We start from the raw sequence: 15,081 nt of genomic DNA, 5'->3' as shown, positions 1-15,081 counted from the left end.
GCTTTTCTTCTCCTCTACTATGTGACATCCCCCCTCTCCGAAAATTCTAAGCAGAGTAGCTGAGTTGAAGATCTGTTTGCTATTGAAAACTCTGATGAATGTGAGACCTTCAGAGAAGCAGGGATATAGCTAGATGGGCAGCCAGCTTGGGGATCTCGGTGGTCACACGGGGAAGCCACAGAATAGATGGATGGGCCATGGAAGGGAAAGTAATGGAAGAAAAAGGTGATAAGAAGGCAGAGATCATGAAAAGCAGAGGTCACGGAAGGGAAGTTTCACAGAAAGGAGAGGTCACGGAAGGGAGAAGAGAGAAGCTACAGAATAGACTAAGTCCTTAAAGACAGAGGTTACAGGGAGGAGAGACAAGCACTGAGGAGGAAGGGTGGACGGTGTGAGGTCAGCAGCAATTCCAGCAGGAGGAGAAGACACAGGTGTTGCCTCTTAATCATCATCATTATTTTTTAAACAGAGAGTCTCACTTTATAGCTGTGGCAGTTTAAATAAGATTGGCCTTAGGGCTGGAGAGATGACTCCGTGGTTAAGAGCACTGACTGCTCTTCTTTCCTTAGGACGCGGGTTCAATTCCCAGGACCCACATGACAGGTTATCAACTGTCTATAACTCCAAGGTCTGACACACTCTCTCTCTTACACATCTAGGCAAAAACATCAATACATATAAAATAAAAAATTATAATAAAGAATGGCCTTCCATAGGTCATGTTTGAGAGGATTATAAGAATTAGGAGGTGTGGCCTTGTTAGAGGAAGAATTTCACTTCAGGTGGGCTCTGAAGTTTCAAAAGCCCAAGGCAGGCCCAGTCTCTCTCTCTCCCCCCACTCCCTGCTACTGCAGGTAAGATGCTGGACTCTCAGCTACTTCTCCAGCCACATGTTTGTCTTGGGCTTCCATGCTCCCTGCTGTGATGATAACAGACTAAACCTCCGAAACTGTACTGAAGCCCCAACTAATGCTTTCTTTTGTAAGAGCTGCCTTGGTCATGGTGTCCCTTCACGGCAATAGAACACGGACTAAGACAGTAGGCCAGGTTGGCCTTGAATTCGTGATCCTCCTGAGTGCTAGCTTATCATACCTGTCGTCTTGATATTGGCATGGACAAAAGTATAGATGACTGCTGGGGACACAGTATATAGGTGCTTTTCCTCAGGGCTACCCTACTGGGAACCCTCAAATGGGACACTTCTGAATTCCATCAGAGACCCACTCACTGTCTTACAAAGACATCCAGTCACACCCTCACCCTTTGGGGGTTTCTCTCCTGGACACCCCCTACAGAACCAAGTCCTCCAACTCTAGAACCTAGCACCCATACTTTTGAAATTAGAAGTTTCATTCATTTTTGTATCAAGATCTTGAAATAGGGTAATGGAGTTACACCAATGAATAGCCCAGCACCACATGGGCAATGCAATAAAGGGGAAGCAATAAAAGCAGACTGCCATCGCCTGCACACTGGTTTGGCTCATTTTAAGAAATAAAAGTAATTATCACCTGTGCAACCCGGCCGGCCCGCTCTGTTCATGGGGAAGAAAACAATTTCAGAACTTTATTTCCTATATTGAACGTCGATAATTGGATGTATTTATAAGTCTCGCTGGAAGAAAGCAGCCTGTGATTTCAAGATGAGAAAACAGTCTTCCAAAGACCGAAAAACAATATATTCCCCATTTTCACACACACAAAAAGAGCTTGTTCCGTCGAGGTGTTGAAGGGGCTGCTGGAATGATTTGCTTTTCTGAAGCCACCGTTCCATTTCTCATCTTGAATTGCCTCGTAGACCCTGGCAAAGCACACAGCAGGGACCACTTCATCTGACGTAGTGACGGGGGCTTCTCAGGGAAGGCCCCTGGCTGCCGCCTGCCTCTTTTCTGCAGGAAGATGGATGCCCAGATGAACCGAGCCAGTGAAAGAGGGCAAGAGGAACAGGGTGTGATGTAGGGCCTTCCTGGGGCTCATGATGTGGTCCTGGACAACACTGCAAGCCACACTGGCCTTAGAAGTAGGAAAGGTGAGGTTGGCCCAGCCATTATCACAATGGGCAAGGACTAGGGCCTGCTGGTACCATGACAGAAGAATAGCCACCAAGGTATGTGCTATGATTTGAAGGAGAAATGTCCCCTACAGGCCTGTGTCTGAACACTTGGTCCCCAGCTGGTAGTCCTGTTTTGGGAGATTGCTGAACCTTTGGGCTGTGGCCTCGTTCAAAGAAGCAGGCTCTGGAAGCTTTGAAGGCGACAGCTGCTTCCAGTTCTGGCCTGAGTTTTCTGCTTACTGATCCACTGAGATGTGGGGAGCTGCCACCCCATGCTCCAGCCGCTGTGGCTAGAGCTGCCCTCGGAGCCATGTACTCCCTGTCATGATGGACAATGGCTCCTCGTTCTAGTTTTGTTTCTGACGCTGTGGCAGAGAAAAGCTTAGGAGAGAAAGGGGCTTATTGCTGATCATGGTTCCAGGTTGCAATCCATTGCTTTGGGGAAGTCAAGGCAGGAGTGTCACACAGCTGGTCCCATCACGCCCGCAGACAAGAGCAGAGAAATATGAATGCATGTGTGTTTGCTTGTGCTCAGTTCTCTGTCTCTACTCATCAAGTTCTGTCTAGGGAGTGGAGCTGCCTACAGTTGGCTGGGCTTTCTCATATCAATAAACTTAATTCAGACAATCCCTTTCCCCAAGACATAATTCAGAGTAAACAGTCCCTCCCTGAGACTCCAAACAATTGTAGGTTGTGTCTAGTTGACAACACAACTGTCCCCCTTTTAAGTGCTTCTGTCAGGTTAGGGGGCACAGCAGGGAGTAAGGTCCTGTCTGTCATATGCCTTCCTGTCCCATCTGGAAGAGGTAAGGTTGGAATATATCCTCCTGTCCCCTGTCACACATAGCCAAGAGGTCAGAGACCTAGTGGGTCAGCAGTATCCATGGAGCTGTGGGGGAGTAGTGGCTTAGGCAGAGGGAGCAGGTAGGGCAGGGTAAGTTGGTTCAACACAGTGCCAAAGGGAGAAAGGAGGACCTTGTCCAGGATGGATCTTCTAAGGTGTGTCTAGCTAGGGCAGGGCACTTCTGGTAAGTACTGCACTGCATCAGCAACTGGGCTAATAAAGCAGCCACCTCTCAGGGACCTGTAGGCCATTACAAGGCCAGACCTCGTCTCCAAGGACCCCATGACCTCAGCCATGCTGTGGCAGAGTGTGAGGCCTGAGCGCATTGCCTGGCGCACTTCCTCGGCTGATTTACACACTCCCACACTGACTCTGTAAAATCAATCTTTGCCCAATTGCCTCCTGGCTCCCAGCAGCGTCCGGGTCTGTCCTGCATGAGTAACTCCAAAATGTTCTCCCGCACTCTGAGCAGCTTCTCCTAGAGTCCCTGCCAGGGCCTCTGCCGGGCAGGAGCAGGGGAGGGGAAGGCTCTGCCACAGCCTTCGATGGGGAGACTGGAATCTGGTGGAGAGCGGCGAAGGATCTGGCAAGGCTTGCTGGAAAAACTCTTGAGTGAGAGTGGGGGAGGGGCAGCCCCGCTGGAGCCTCTGATGGGGAAGGGTGGGGTAAGGCAGGGAGTGTCTGACACACAAAACTAATGTCTGAACAGACCCTGCCTGGAGGCCCACCGTCCAGATGGGCCTGGGTGGGCAGGAGCCGTGGGCAGGACTTCCCAGTTACAACCATAGAGCGAGCGCTCCATTCAGTGGCTGGGTGCTCTCTGCGTCTCTTTTGTAAATATTTAGGATAATTACTTCTTTTACACATTAATAAGCATTAAGCTGGCAGTTGGCTTAATTTTGACATATTTTATGTCAAAAGAAGTGGGGTTGTGACTAGCTGGGGGCAGGTTTTCCTACTACAAACTGACACGAATAGCTCTCTGCTCATCCTTTGCTATTTTTAAAGTGTCCCTTATTAGGGAGTCGAGAGACTCTTTAGCTGAAGATGGAGCTAATTCGTGTGTGTTTTCAAGTTCTCAAGAACAGGTGAACCCCTGTAAACTCAGGTGTGTTACTTACCCTTCTGGGCCTCAGTCTCCTCGTCTGTAAAATGGTGCTAAGATATAGTAACTATCTCATGGGGCTTTTCTGAGCAGTAACATCTGCAAAGAATTTGAACCACTGCCTGTAAGTGCTTGGGACCTGCTGAGAGTAGGGAGGGGGAACGTCTGCCTTCTGATGTAGGACTTTAGTCAGATGTAGTCCTTTCTCTTTAGGACTCTGCCCTAGCTCCGGACCTGGCTCTCTGCCGGCTTCCCCCCCACCCCCCATCTCCCAGCTTCTCTTCCTTCAGCTCCTCCATTCTGCACTTGAGGAGGTTTGGACAAGATCGTATTAGATTTAACTTCCCAATGTTATATTCAAAGCCCTGCAGGTCTTGCTTATCTATCCGGCCAGAGCCCCTCGCCTCTCTCCCCATACTCCTTTTCTAGGACGTTGAAGGCGACTGTTAACAGTTGCTCCAGTCCTCTGCCATCCCTGGCCCTCCTCCCCATGGTTTCTTTATTCCTGTATGTTCTTCCCGCGGGTGGGCTGCCACAACATAAGGTCAGGGGTTGACCTAGAATCAAGTTATCTCTTGTCTCAGGACACTTCCTCCCACGAGGAAAAGCCTGGAGAGTCGCCTTGCTCAGGTCCCTCCTGGCTACTCCCGGGAGCCTGAGACGCCCTGCGCAGACCCTTAACCCCTCCAGGGCTCCGCCTCTTCTGTGTGCGGTCGGGAGCCGGAGGGGAGGGACCAAGGCTGTCGGCCCCGCCCCCGCATACTTAAAAACCGCCCCTGGTCCCGCCCCATCCTCTCGTCAGGACCCAGGCAGGTTCAGCTGACGCCGCACTCCACGTGACGCTCGCGCCGAGTGAACATGGCGTCCACCTCACGGTGAGTGCCGAGTTTGCCCCTCGCTCCTGCCCGCGGGTGCGGAGAGGTGGCCTGCCTCGGTGTTCCGGGCTGGACAGTGGGTGACAGCCCCCGGGTTCTGTCTGGGGTTGCTGTGTGGCCGCGGGCCGCGCACTTCTAATCGCGGGTACTGAAACCGAGCGCCGGGCGAGTGGTACCCACTGCGTCCCTGGACGCTTGTGACTGCCCCCTGGCCCTTGGGCTGCCCTGGAGCCCAGCGTGTGGTGGCCTCACCGTCCATGGCAGAGATAGGAGCTTGGCAAACCTGTTCATTGCCACGCCCCTCCGATGGTGTGGGCTCCAGGTCCCCAGGCGCTTCCCTAAGAATGAGGGTAACTTTTGGAGTGGGCGTGGAATCCCAGTTTCTCAGGCCAGCTCTTCCCTTGATTTCTTTTTAGGCCCAAATGTCAGCTCCTCCTAGACATCTTCCCCTAACTGATTAGCTCTGTAGTGCCTGGTTTTCCATGTGTTAGTTGCCTCCTCTCTATCTCCAATGCAGACTTCGTGCTGGGCCTCACTAGCCCAGTCAGTGCCTGGGTCGATTTAGGCCTGCCAAGATTCTGAAGAGTTAAAGGGGGGTCGGTGGTCCTGTTGGAAGGAAGTGTGGACAGATGGGCTCACTCAATCTTGGGGGCAGGGAGAGTAGGGTGCATCCCTGAACTAGTAGGTGTGGTGACCAGTGACCTCTCCAGACTTACTCCTGGGGGAGCAGGAAGGGTTGTCATCTGGAATTCGCTTTTTAAAAAATTTTAGATAAGGGTCTCACTATGCACCACAGTCTAGCCTCAAACTCCATTTGCTTTGCCCTTCAGAATGCTGGCATTTCAAGCATATAGCATTGTCCTGTTTAGGATCTATCTCCCCTCCCTTTTTTTCCCTTTTCTTTTTCTTTTTTTGTTAAGACACGATTTCTCTATGTAGCCCTAGCTGTCCTGGAACTCATTCTGTAGACCAGAACTCACAGAGATCTGCCTGCCTCTGCCCCCCTAAGTGCTGGCATTAAAGTGTGCACCACTACCACTGCCTGGTGGGATCTGTTTCTTAAAGAGCCTGATAGCTTCAGCTGTGATTTCAGTGGGAGAAATCGTGGACTTAGTGGTACAGGGTGTTAGGAAGGGTGGGGTAGAAGAGGGCAGCTCTCCACATACAGGGTTGGGAGCTGAGATAAGTATGGGGAAACTAGTGGACCAAATGCATCTCTCTGTGTAAGATGGGAAAATGGGAACACATTGGCATCTTAGATGGCTTCCAAGGTTGGGAGAGCTTTGACTGTAGCAGTCATTTAGTGGGTGGGTGCCTGCCGTTTTCTAGGACCAACTTTGGGCCATTAAAGCTGATGGGCATGTGGGATTCTGTTGTCTTATCTCTGTCTTTGATCTTGGTCTGTGCCAGTGAGAGGCATGGGCTCTAGGGTCATGGGGTGATCTTTGGGATGAACTTTAAACAGTGAGACACGCTTAGGTTGGAGAACTGTGCAGACAAAGTCCTGGTAGGTGTCCAGGAGGCCAGGACCAGAACTTTGAGCCCAGCCTTTGACCCTCTGTTAAGAAGCACAGTGAGCAATAAGTAAGGGCAGGTATCTGTCTGTGGCGTCTCATCTGTCCATCTGGGTTAGCCAGGTTGTTACAGACAGTTCCAGCAGCTGCATTTGAGTTTGAGGTTCCAGGCTGGCCCAAGGCTTGCTTCTTTCTGGAAGGTTCCCAAGCTGGAATAGGACCTGGCCAAATCTTCAAAGGAAGCCTCTTGTAGCCAAGCTGATCTCTAGGGTCATCATGCAAGATGGCTGAAATGGGGACCCAGATCTTAGGGAGGCATGTTTATTGGGAAATGTAACAGATGTGGGGAGTTTCCACAGTTGGCCAGGGCCTCCTTGGGCAGAGCCATCTCAGAATGGTTGTAGAACTGTCCTCAGAAATGCAGAGCCTGAGTTGAGTCCACTGATTTCCTTGAGGGGACAAGACTGGAGGATGTTCCTTAGAAAGCTTGGCTCTCGGCTGCTGCAGGCACATGATAGATCAGTATGTCAGTGTTTTTCCCCTTTTTGAAAGTGCCAAGGTTGTAATCCAGGACTTCCTTGTGCCAGGCCAGATGTTCTCCACTATACTATATTCCCAGCATTTTTTTTTAAACTTAGATTTTTGAGATAGGGACTTACTCTGTGTAGGTCTTGAACTCATGAGCCTTCTGCATAAGCCTCCACAGTACTGGGATTACAGGCATAGGCCACCGTGCCCAGCTAAGAGTGTCAGATTTAATGCTTCTTAACTGACTGGATAGCCGCAGGCTTCTGATGAGTCAGGGTTGGTTTCCTACAGAGTCCTAGTAAAACCCCGGAGCAGGAGGCTCATGAGAATCTCAGGTGTACCCCGTATGAGTTGAGGAGCAGGAGGCTCATGAGAATCTCAGGTGTACCCCGTATGAGTTGAGGAGCAGGAGGCTCATGAGAATCTCAGGTGTACCCCGTATGAGTTGAGGAGCAGGAAGCTCATGAGAATCTCAGGTGTACCCCATATGAGTTGAGGAGCAATAGATGCCCTAAGTAGCATCTCAGACTCAGTGAGAAACTTCCCTAATTCTATGCTCTGGTAGGAGGTAACTGTGCTTTCTCCTTGAGCCATGCTCTGAGTTGTCTATATACCCATCTGCACTTGTTGCCCTGTGTTCTTGTCCTGGGGCCTGCTCACCTAATGGCCCTGGAATACTCTTGACTTCTAACATGATTAACGAAAAGGTTGCTCACAGACTTGTAGGTCCAGTCCAGATGGTTCCTCCTCCCACAAACAGGCCTCCCATTGAAAGGTCCCTGCACACATTTTCACATCTGTCCATCATGAGTAACATCTCAACTTTCTGTCATTGCTTTTCTGGCATCCTTGGGACTCAGGGCCAATTTGGTTTGTATCCCTGGGGCCACCAATTTATGATAGAGCTTGGTGAAAGGGTGTCATGCGAATGAAAGGGACATTTACCCTATGAATTTTCCTAGCCATGCCCAGTCAGCAAGGGCCATCACACCAGCTGCCCTGGGTGTGTGTGATGAGCTACTTGCCATGCTGGAGTAAGCATTCTAGACGAACAGTGTTGGAAGGAATAAGGGTCTTGATCAAACGCTGTCACACCCTCGTGTGAGCCTTGTGCAAAGTCCTCACGCTGACACTGCAAAGCTGGAGAGTCGTGGAAGCCGGGCTGGCCCAGGTGCCCTTTGCCCTCTCTGGTTCTTCTCTATTCATTCTTCCCTGTTTGTCCCTGCATGTGTGTGCTGGCTCTCCAGTCCTTCTCAACGACTGGGAAGTGTCTGTGGGGTACCTGCCTCCTGCCTAAAACCCCCCCAGTCAGGAATATCTCCCTGTAGTTAGGTAGCCAGTGGCTACTGAACATTTCAATGCCTGGTCCTTCTTGTCTGGTCTGTCTTTTTCTGGGAGTTTATCCATGTGGCTCTATCCAGAAGTGGCATCACATGGTAGCACAGGGATCTTGTTAGAGTCTGTGCAGTGGAGCTTGTGGGTGTTAGTGAAACCTGTGTGCTTGTCTTCGTCTGTGTTCTGCTGCTGTACCTAATACCTGAGGCTGGAACTTTATAAAGAAAATTATTTTATTTTGCTCACAGTTCTGGAAGCCGTACCAGCCAACTGCCTCCAGTGAGAGCTTCACCTGGTGTTAGAACTTGGTGGATGACATCCAATGGGAGGAATACATATGAAAGGGACGAGTAGCTTGTACATAAATGAAAGGTCCTGTGGCAAGACAGCCAGCTGACCTCACTTTGTGACAACTCACTGCCTCAGTACCTGCGACAGCCCCACAATGCCTAACTCATTCCCTTGAGAATGAATAATTAGTTTTATTTCCCAGTCATCTCCCAGGAAGCCCCAGACCTTTTAAAGGTTCATGATACTGTTACACTGGAGACCAAGCCTCTTCATGAGGATCTTAAAGACAGACCAAAGCAGCAGCACCCTTTAATACCGTTTATTTACTAGCCAGATATAGGCAAAGGATCTCAACTGTGTAGCCCAGGCTGGCCTCAGAGTTTCGATCCTCTTGCCTCAGCCTCCCAAATGCTAGGATGCCACCACGCCCAGTTTGGTGTAATGTTTTAAAATGCATTAAATGAATACAAGATTACAAGGAAAACCAATGGAAATGCAGCTATCAAAATGTTAAATGAATTTGTGGCGCGGTCCTGTTATCTAATACATTAGATAACAGGAGCCTGGAGCAGGTCTAACAAGCACCTTGATTTTGGAGTCGTGATAAGCAAGGGTGGCATCTTGAGAAAGTGTTGCAGCAATCCTGTGAAGTAAAAGTATTGTGAGTTCTGTGAGTGGCAGATACCCAGGCATTGCTGATACTCAGTATTTAGTTGCTTACATCAGTAATTGAATAAAACATAAGTTCGAATGATGGCTTAGAGAAAACAAAGCAGTGGTTTTTCATCAAGAAGTTGAGGGGTTAATAATCTCTGTATGGCTCTCTGTGGGCCCAGAAACCTACAGGTGACCATTAGGGGCAAAGGAGAGGGTGCTGGCTAGCTTTTTCTCAACTTGAAACAAAACAACAAGAGTCGTTTTGGAAGAGGGAACCTCAATAGAGAAAATGTCCCCATCAGATTTGCCTGTAGGCAAGCTTGTAGTCTATTTTCTTGATGATTGGTGTGGGAGGTCCGGGGTTCTATAAGAAAAGCTGAGCAAGCCACGGGGAGTAAGCTAGTAAGCAGCACCCCTCCCTGGCTTCTGTATCGGCTCCTGCCTCCAGGTTCCTGCCCTGACTTTTTTGGATGATGGACTGTGATGTGGAAATGGGAGTAAATAAACTCTTTCCTCCTCAAGTTGCTTGTGGTCATGGTGTTTATCACAGCAATAGAAACCCTGAGGCAGCGGCACAGGGAGTTTGGGACAAGGATGGACTTGAGGGGGTGTGGCATTGCACTCTCCCTGGGGCTGGCTCTGTTATTAGTCAGTCTGTTGTTGGCCCTGGGCTGCTTTGGCCTTGGTGGATGGCCTGAGAGGGTCTGTTCTGTGGATGTCCACCAGCCACTTTCACTGTCTCAAACATACCTGTGCCCTGGCTGCATGCAGTAGACTATGCTTTGTTTGTCCCAGGACCCAGGAATGACATGCTTGTGCTTTTTAAATCCCAAGGGTCAATTAGTAGCCAACAAACAAACCTTCATCAGAAACCAGTTGGACAGCCAGTCTTAGAGGCACTGGCCTGAAATCATAGCTACTTAGGAGTCTGAGGCAGGAGGATTGCAAGTTCAAGACCTGCTTGGCTGACAGAGCAAGTTCAAGGCCAGTCTGTCTCAAAATAAAACTTGAAAAATGGGGGTTGGCTGGGGATGTAGCTGGGGTGGGGGAGGTACTTGCTTAGGATGTGCCAGACCCTGGGTTTAATCCCTAACATCACAAAAGAAATGGGGATGTTTACTTGGTGCTACATTAAATGAATCCACAGGGACAGGTCACTCTCTGGCTCTGGCTGTCCCTCCAAGGGTTTGGTATCCTCATAATCTTTGATCCTGAGTGTGTCCTGCAGTACTCAGTGATTGCAGCACATGGCCTTGCCTGGTGGTTTAGGCTGAGCTGCCTAAACCCAGCCCAGGACAAGGTGGGTGGTGTTGTGACTGAGCCCTGTGGAGGCGTAAGTGCAGTCACCCTTCAGTCTTCCAGGGGCTACCAAAACGTTCAGATGCTCAAGTCCCTATGTGAAACAGGCAGCAGGCCCCAAGTCTGAGTGGCCGAAGGGTTCTTAGGCCTTTGAGACAATTCTGAACAAGAGGACAAGAGCCTTCCAGATGGAGTAATCACATGCCAGGAGCAAGTGGCACTTGGTAGACTTAAGGAGCTGGGCCACAAGGAGGGGAGCTGGGGAAGGCGAGGAAGCTAGGTGAGCATTTTTTAGCCAGTGGTGCTGAGGGAGGGGTGACTTGGTCTGAGCCCATCCATAGCAGGGGTCCTTATGCATTTGCTCATGAGGACCCTGTAAAGATGAGTTCCCCTCCTCCGCTTGTGATGACTCCTTCCATGGGTGTTACTGAGTGGGTGGGAAGGGTGTGGCAGTCCTTTGAATGTGGGTGCTAGGGGGTGCACTTTTAGTTCCTGTCAGCCAGGCCACTTGGGAGCCTTGTTTACAAACTGTTACCAGGATCCTCCTGCCCTTTCATCTTTGTTGTTGAGAATGACAGATGTCAGCCCTAGCTTTGTGGGAGCCCTGGCCACTCGTGCCCACCCAGCCTCCTGCACACTGTCCTGGGAGGAAGGGAAGGGCAGATGTGGGGTAGGAGTCAGTGTCCAGAGCATGTGCGGATGTTCTCCTCTCCTTCACCCTTCCTGCCGCACAGTTGGAGCTGATTCGGCACCAGCTAATCCGCACAGTTGGGGTGTGGCTCCCCACAATGGCATACACAGCATATATTTATCAAGCACTTAATGCGTGTCGGTCAGGGTGCTAGGCAAAGGACACGGTGACTCAGACAGATGTAGGTCTGTCTCATGGAGGACCCATTCCAGTTAGGGACCTGGTTGATGGTGTCATTTCGCTGCTACAGGGATGGTTTTACAGAACTGTAAGAATGTGAAACGAACTGGGAAGAAGAGGATCGTTGTGGCTCTGCTATGAGAGACTGGCTCGGGCCATTTAGTCCTCTGGCCTGCCAGGAAAGGCAGCAAGGGAGCAGGGTCTCCATGTCCACTGTTCTGCTTCTCCCCCTCCCCTATCTCTCATGCCTCCCATAGGCTCGTCTCAGGCCGATGGTCTTACCAAACTCACAGTCTGTATGTTCAAGACACTGTAGGTGGGGTTGGCTCTGGAGGACAGTGGACTGGCCTAGTGCTGTGTGGGACCTGTGGTAGTGGTTGGACCGGAGCAGTGAGGATAAGAGGGAATGCTTGGCATCGGGCCAAGATGTGTGGGAGGGATGTGTAAGGCATGAGGGTCCCCAAGGCCTCTTCATGGTCCACTGCCGTGTAAGGGGAGCCCCAGCACTGTCCTCGTTCAGAAGCTACTGTGCTGGCAGTAGCCCTGGCTTGAGCCTGCTCTTCTTGAACTCTTCCACTTCCCCACAACTGGCCACTTCAGGGGCTCCCTCTTGCACTCCCTATCCTTTGTCTGATCTCTAACTGCCTGTCATGGCCTGCCTGCTTGCCTGCCTGAGTTCATTCGTTTACCAGGCATCCACACCAGTTCTGCCTTTGTCTTGGGGTGTCACCTGTCCCCTGGAGAGACAGCAACAAATGAAGTCTGTGCTTGGCACGTAGGAAGAGGCTGCTAAAGGGTGGGAAGCTCAGACCAGGAAAGCAGTAGAGAGCTTCTTAAAGTTGTCCAGGTGCGAGATGGAGCTGGGCCACCTGGGGGAAGTCCCCTGGGGGGAGAAGGAGGTTCTAGGTATGTGTGGGTGAGGGATCAGAGGTGGAATGAGAAAGCAAGGATGGCTTGGACACTGTCAGAGTACAGCCACCTCTAGTGGCATGAGTCTTTGTCATGCTTCCTGAGTTTGAGGTGAGAAATATGCCAGGGCGGGATTGAGGGGGGGCTCTACATCTGGAGGGACATCATTGGTCTGTGGCAATAGATGGGACTTAAAGCTGAAGCACTGAGTTAACTCAGCTATGCCCAGTGGAGGGAAGCATATGGACCTAGCCCTGGAGTTCCAGTAGAAGGTCAGTCTGGAAAGGGTGGGGGAAAGGAATTGAGTGAGGATGGAGGAGCTGTGTTAGGTGGAGTTCAGCAGTAGTGTCTACCAGTATCATGGCCACAGAAAGGCCTGGTGAAGACTAGATCAGGACCTGCTGCAGGTTCAGGAATGTAGGGTCATTGTGGCCAGATGGATTATGTTTGCTTAGGGGAGCGATGAGTAGGCCTCATGGGGTAAACTAGGGAGCACGGGTTGTCAGGAATGCCAGAGTCTGGGTTCCTCTTTAGAGTACTTACTGCAAAGTGGAGGAAGCAATGGATTGCTGAGAGCAATGAGGAAGCATTTTTTTCTGGTTTTAGGGTCAGGTTATTGTATATCTGAATGTTGAAGTTGCCCCAGTGGGAGAAAATACATTGCAGAAGCAGCCTGTGAATAGGTAGGGGCAGGCTGTGCATAAGCCACAGGTATGGCGTGGAACTTGAGCTATCCTGGAAATCTAGGGAGGGACATTTCCCAGTGATGCCAGGCATGGCCCTTCCCAGCTCCTGTAGACTTTTCCATAACACCAGCTTTGCAATCCTTGAGGTCTGCACTCTATACCTGCTGGTCACAGGAGCATGGTGCTGTAGGGTGTAGTAATATGGGCAGCGGGGCTGCGTCCCCAGCACCCCGGCTGCCTGGCTAACTTATGCTCGAAATAACAACACACAAACTGTATTCATTTAATCACTGCTTGGCCCATTTCTATCTAGCCTCTTCTAGGCTAATTCTCACATATTAATTTAGCCCATTTCTAATCATCTGTGTAGCGCTCCTAGGTGCGCTTACTGGGAAGATTCTAGCCTATGTCCATCCTGGGTCGGAGCTTCATTGCGTGCATCTTCCCTGGAGCGGGGAGCATGGCATCTCTCTGAGGCGTCTGCTCCCGAGAGGAGAGCTGTGGAGTCTGAGCTCACTTCCTCTTCCTCCCAGCGTTCTGTTCTGTTAACTCCTCCCACCTATCTTCTAACCAACGAGGGCCAAGCAGTTTCTTTTTATTTAACCAATGACCTTCCTCCATCAGTAGGGGTACACTGTATGTGTATACTGAGGGGTTGTGTATTGTTGGATACGGGAACTACCAAGGTAGGCTCTAAGGCTGGCAACAGATGTGAAGTGGGGCAGAATGGCGAGTCCATGGTGGTGGCCAGTGCTGTCTGGGTCACAGCTCAGTGGGCAGAATGGCGTGAGCATGGTGGTGGCCAGTGCTGTCTAGGTCAGAGCTCAGTGGGCAGAATGGCGTGAGCATGGTGGTGGCCAGTGCTGTCTGGGTCAGAGCTCAGCTTTCCCACCTGTTCTAGAAAATCCAAAGCAGATGGCAAGCCCTGAAGGGTGACACATGAGTGAAAACATCTCTAGCCCCTGCCAAAACTTTCCCTCACAAGCCTTGCCTGCCTACTAGCTGAGAAGGTACAGTCGTCCCTCATCCCCAGGGTAAGCCAGGTGCTTAGGATAGAGTATGACAGACAAGCCTCTATCCTTGGGGGAACAAGCCTTGGTTGGCTCAGTGAGGGACTGGCTCTGGGCTCCAATAGGCGAGGTTCAGGCTGGCTTGCCACAGGTTGATGGGAGTCCCCCAAGGGCCCAGACCACAGGTGATGGATGCGTGAGGGCGGTGTTAACCGGCTGTGCTGTATATGCTCATGTCTCTGCAGCCCTTCCTTTTCCCTGGGGAATGAGACCCTGAAGGTGCCACTGGCGCTGTTCGCCCTGAACAGGCAGCGCCTGTGTGAGAGGCTGAGGAAGAATGCAGCGGTACAGGCCGGCTCAGTTGTTGTGTTGCAGGGCGGGGAAGAGATGCAACGTTACTGCACCGATACCTCCATCATCTTCCGCCAGGTGAGCCTTCACCCTATTCTTACAGGCCTGTCTGCCTCCAACACCAGGCGTGGGGCTAGGGACTTGGCGGGTTGGTTCCAAGGGTCCCTGGAGGCAACATGGGAGCAGGGATCCCACATCTGGGGTCAGCACCTTCACCCTCACCTGTTGGGCAGAGCTTTCAAGGTGTAAAAAGATATCCTTGGGGGAACAAGCAGGGTTCATGGAGGAGCTGGTCTCTGGAGTGAACCAGAGCCAGGGTGAATTTGGACAAGCGAGAGGACAGTGTGCATAGGAGGACCCATGGTCTGGGCCACTGGCTACAGTTTTGGGGGGCAGCAGAAAGTCAAGCTGCAGATGAAGGGTTAAGTTCCTGGTACTGAATGCTGGCAGGGAAGAGAGCTGAGAGGATTGTGTGATCTACCTGTTTAGAGGCCCCAGCCTTAATCTGATTTGGCCAGTGCTCATCCTTGGTACCCTAACTGGGCTGTGCACCCCGCTTATCTGTATCAGGTGCCCTATGAAGTTCTAGAACTCTGATGTACAGCCTAGATATCCTGTACTTAGCTGAGAATTACTCCAGTACACAAAGTCCCTCGGGGTCACAGTGCTTGCCCAGGAAGCTAGGTTGATCCAGCATTGGGCCTATTCTCACTGATTCTAGCATCATGCCAACTTTACAGAGGAGGAGACTGAG

The 15,081-nt window shown here is 51.0% G+C and overlaps 1 protein-coding gene across 1 annotated transcript in view; it reads left to right on the top strand.

Annotated features, from left to right (window-relative positions):
* Positions 1–4,789: 4,789 nt before the first annotated feature.
* The window catches only part of Pepd (peptidase D), a 145,914-nt gene continuing 135,622 nt past the window's right edge, over positions 4,790–15,081 (top strand). Inside the window, exons 1-2 of the mRNA XM_075984511.1 lie at positions 4,790–4,876; positions 14,222–14,405. Of these exons, the coding sequence (XP_075840626.1) occupies positions 4,860–4,876; positions 14,222–14,405 (201 nt within the window). The 5' untranslated portion in view covers positions 4,790–4,859. The remainder of the gene's footprint in view (positions 4,877–14,221; positions 14,406–15,081) is intronic.

This window comes from Microtus pennsylvanicus, chromosome 1 (assembly GCF_037038515.1).
Source record: "Microtus pennsylvanicus isolate mMicPen1 chromosome 1, mMicPen1.hap1, whole genome shotgun sequence".
Lineage (NCBI taxonomy): Eukaryota > Metazoa > Chordata > Mammalia > Rodentia > Cricetidae > Microtus > Microtus pennsylvanicus.
Note: the sequence above shows the minus strand (reverse complement) of the source record. Positions and strands in the feature narration are given on the sequence as shown.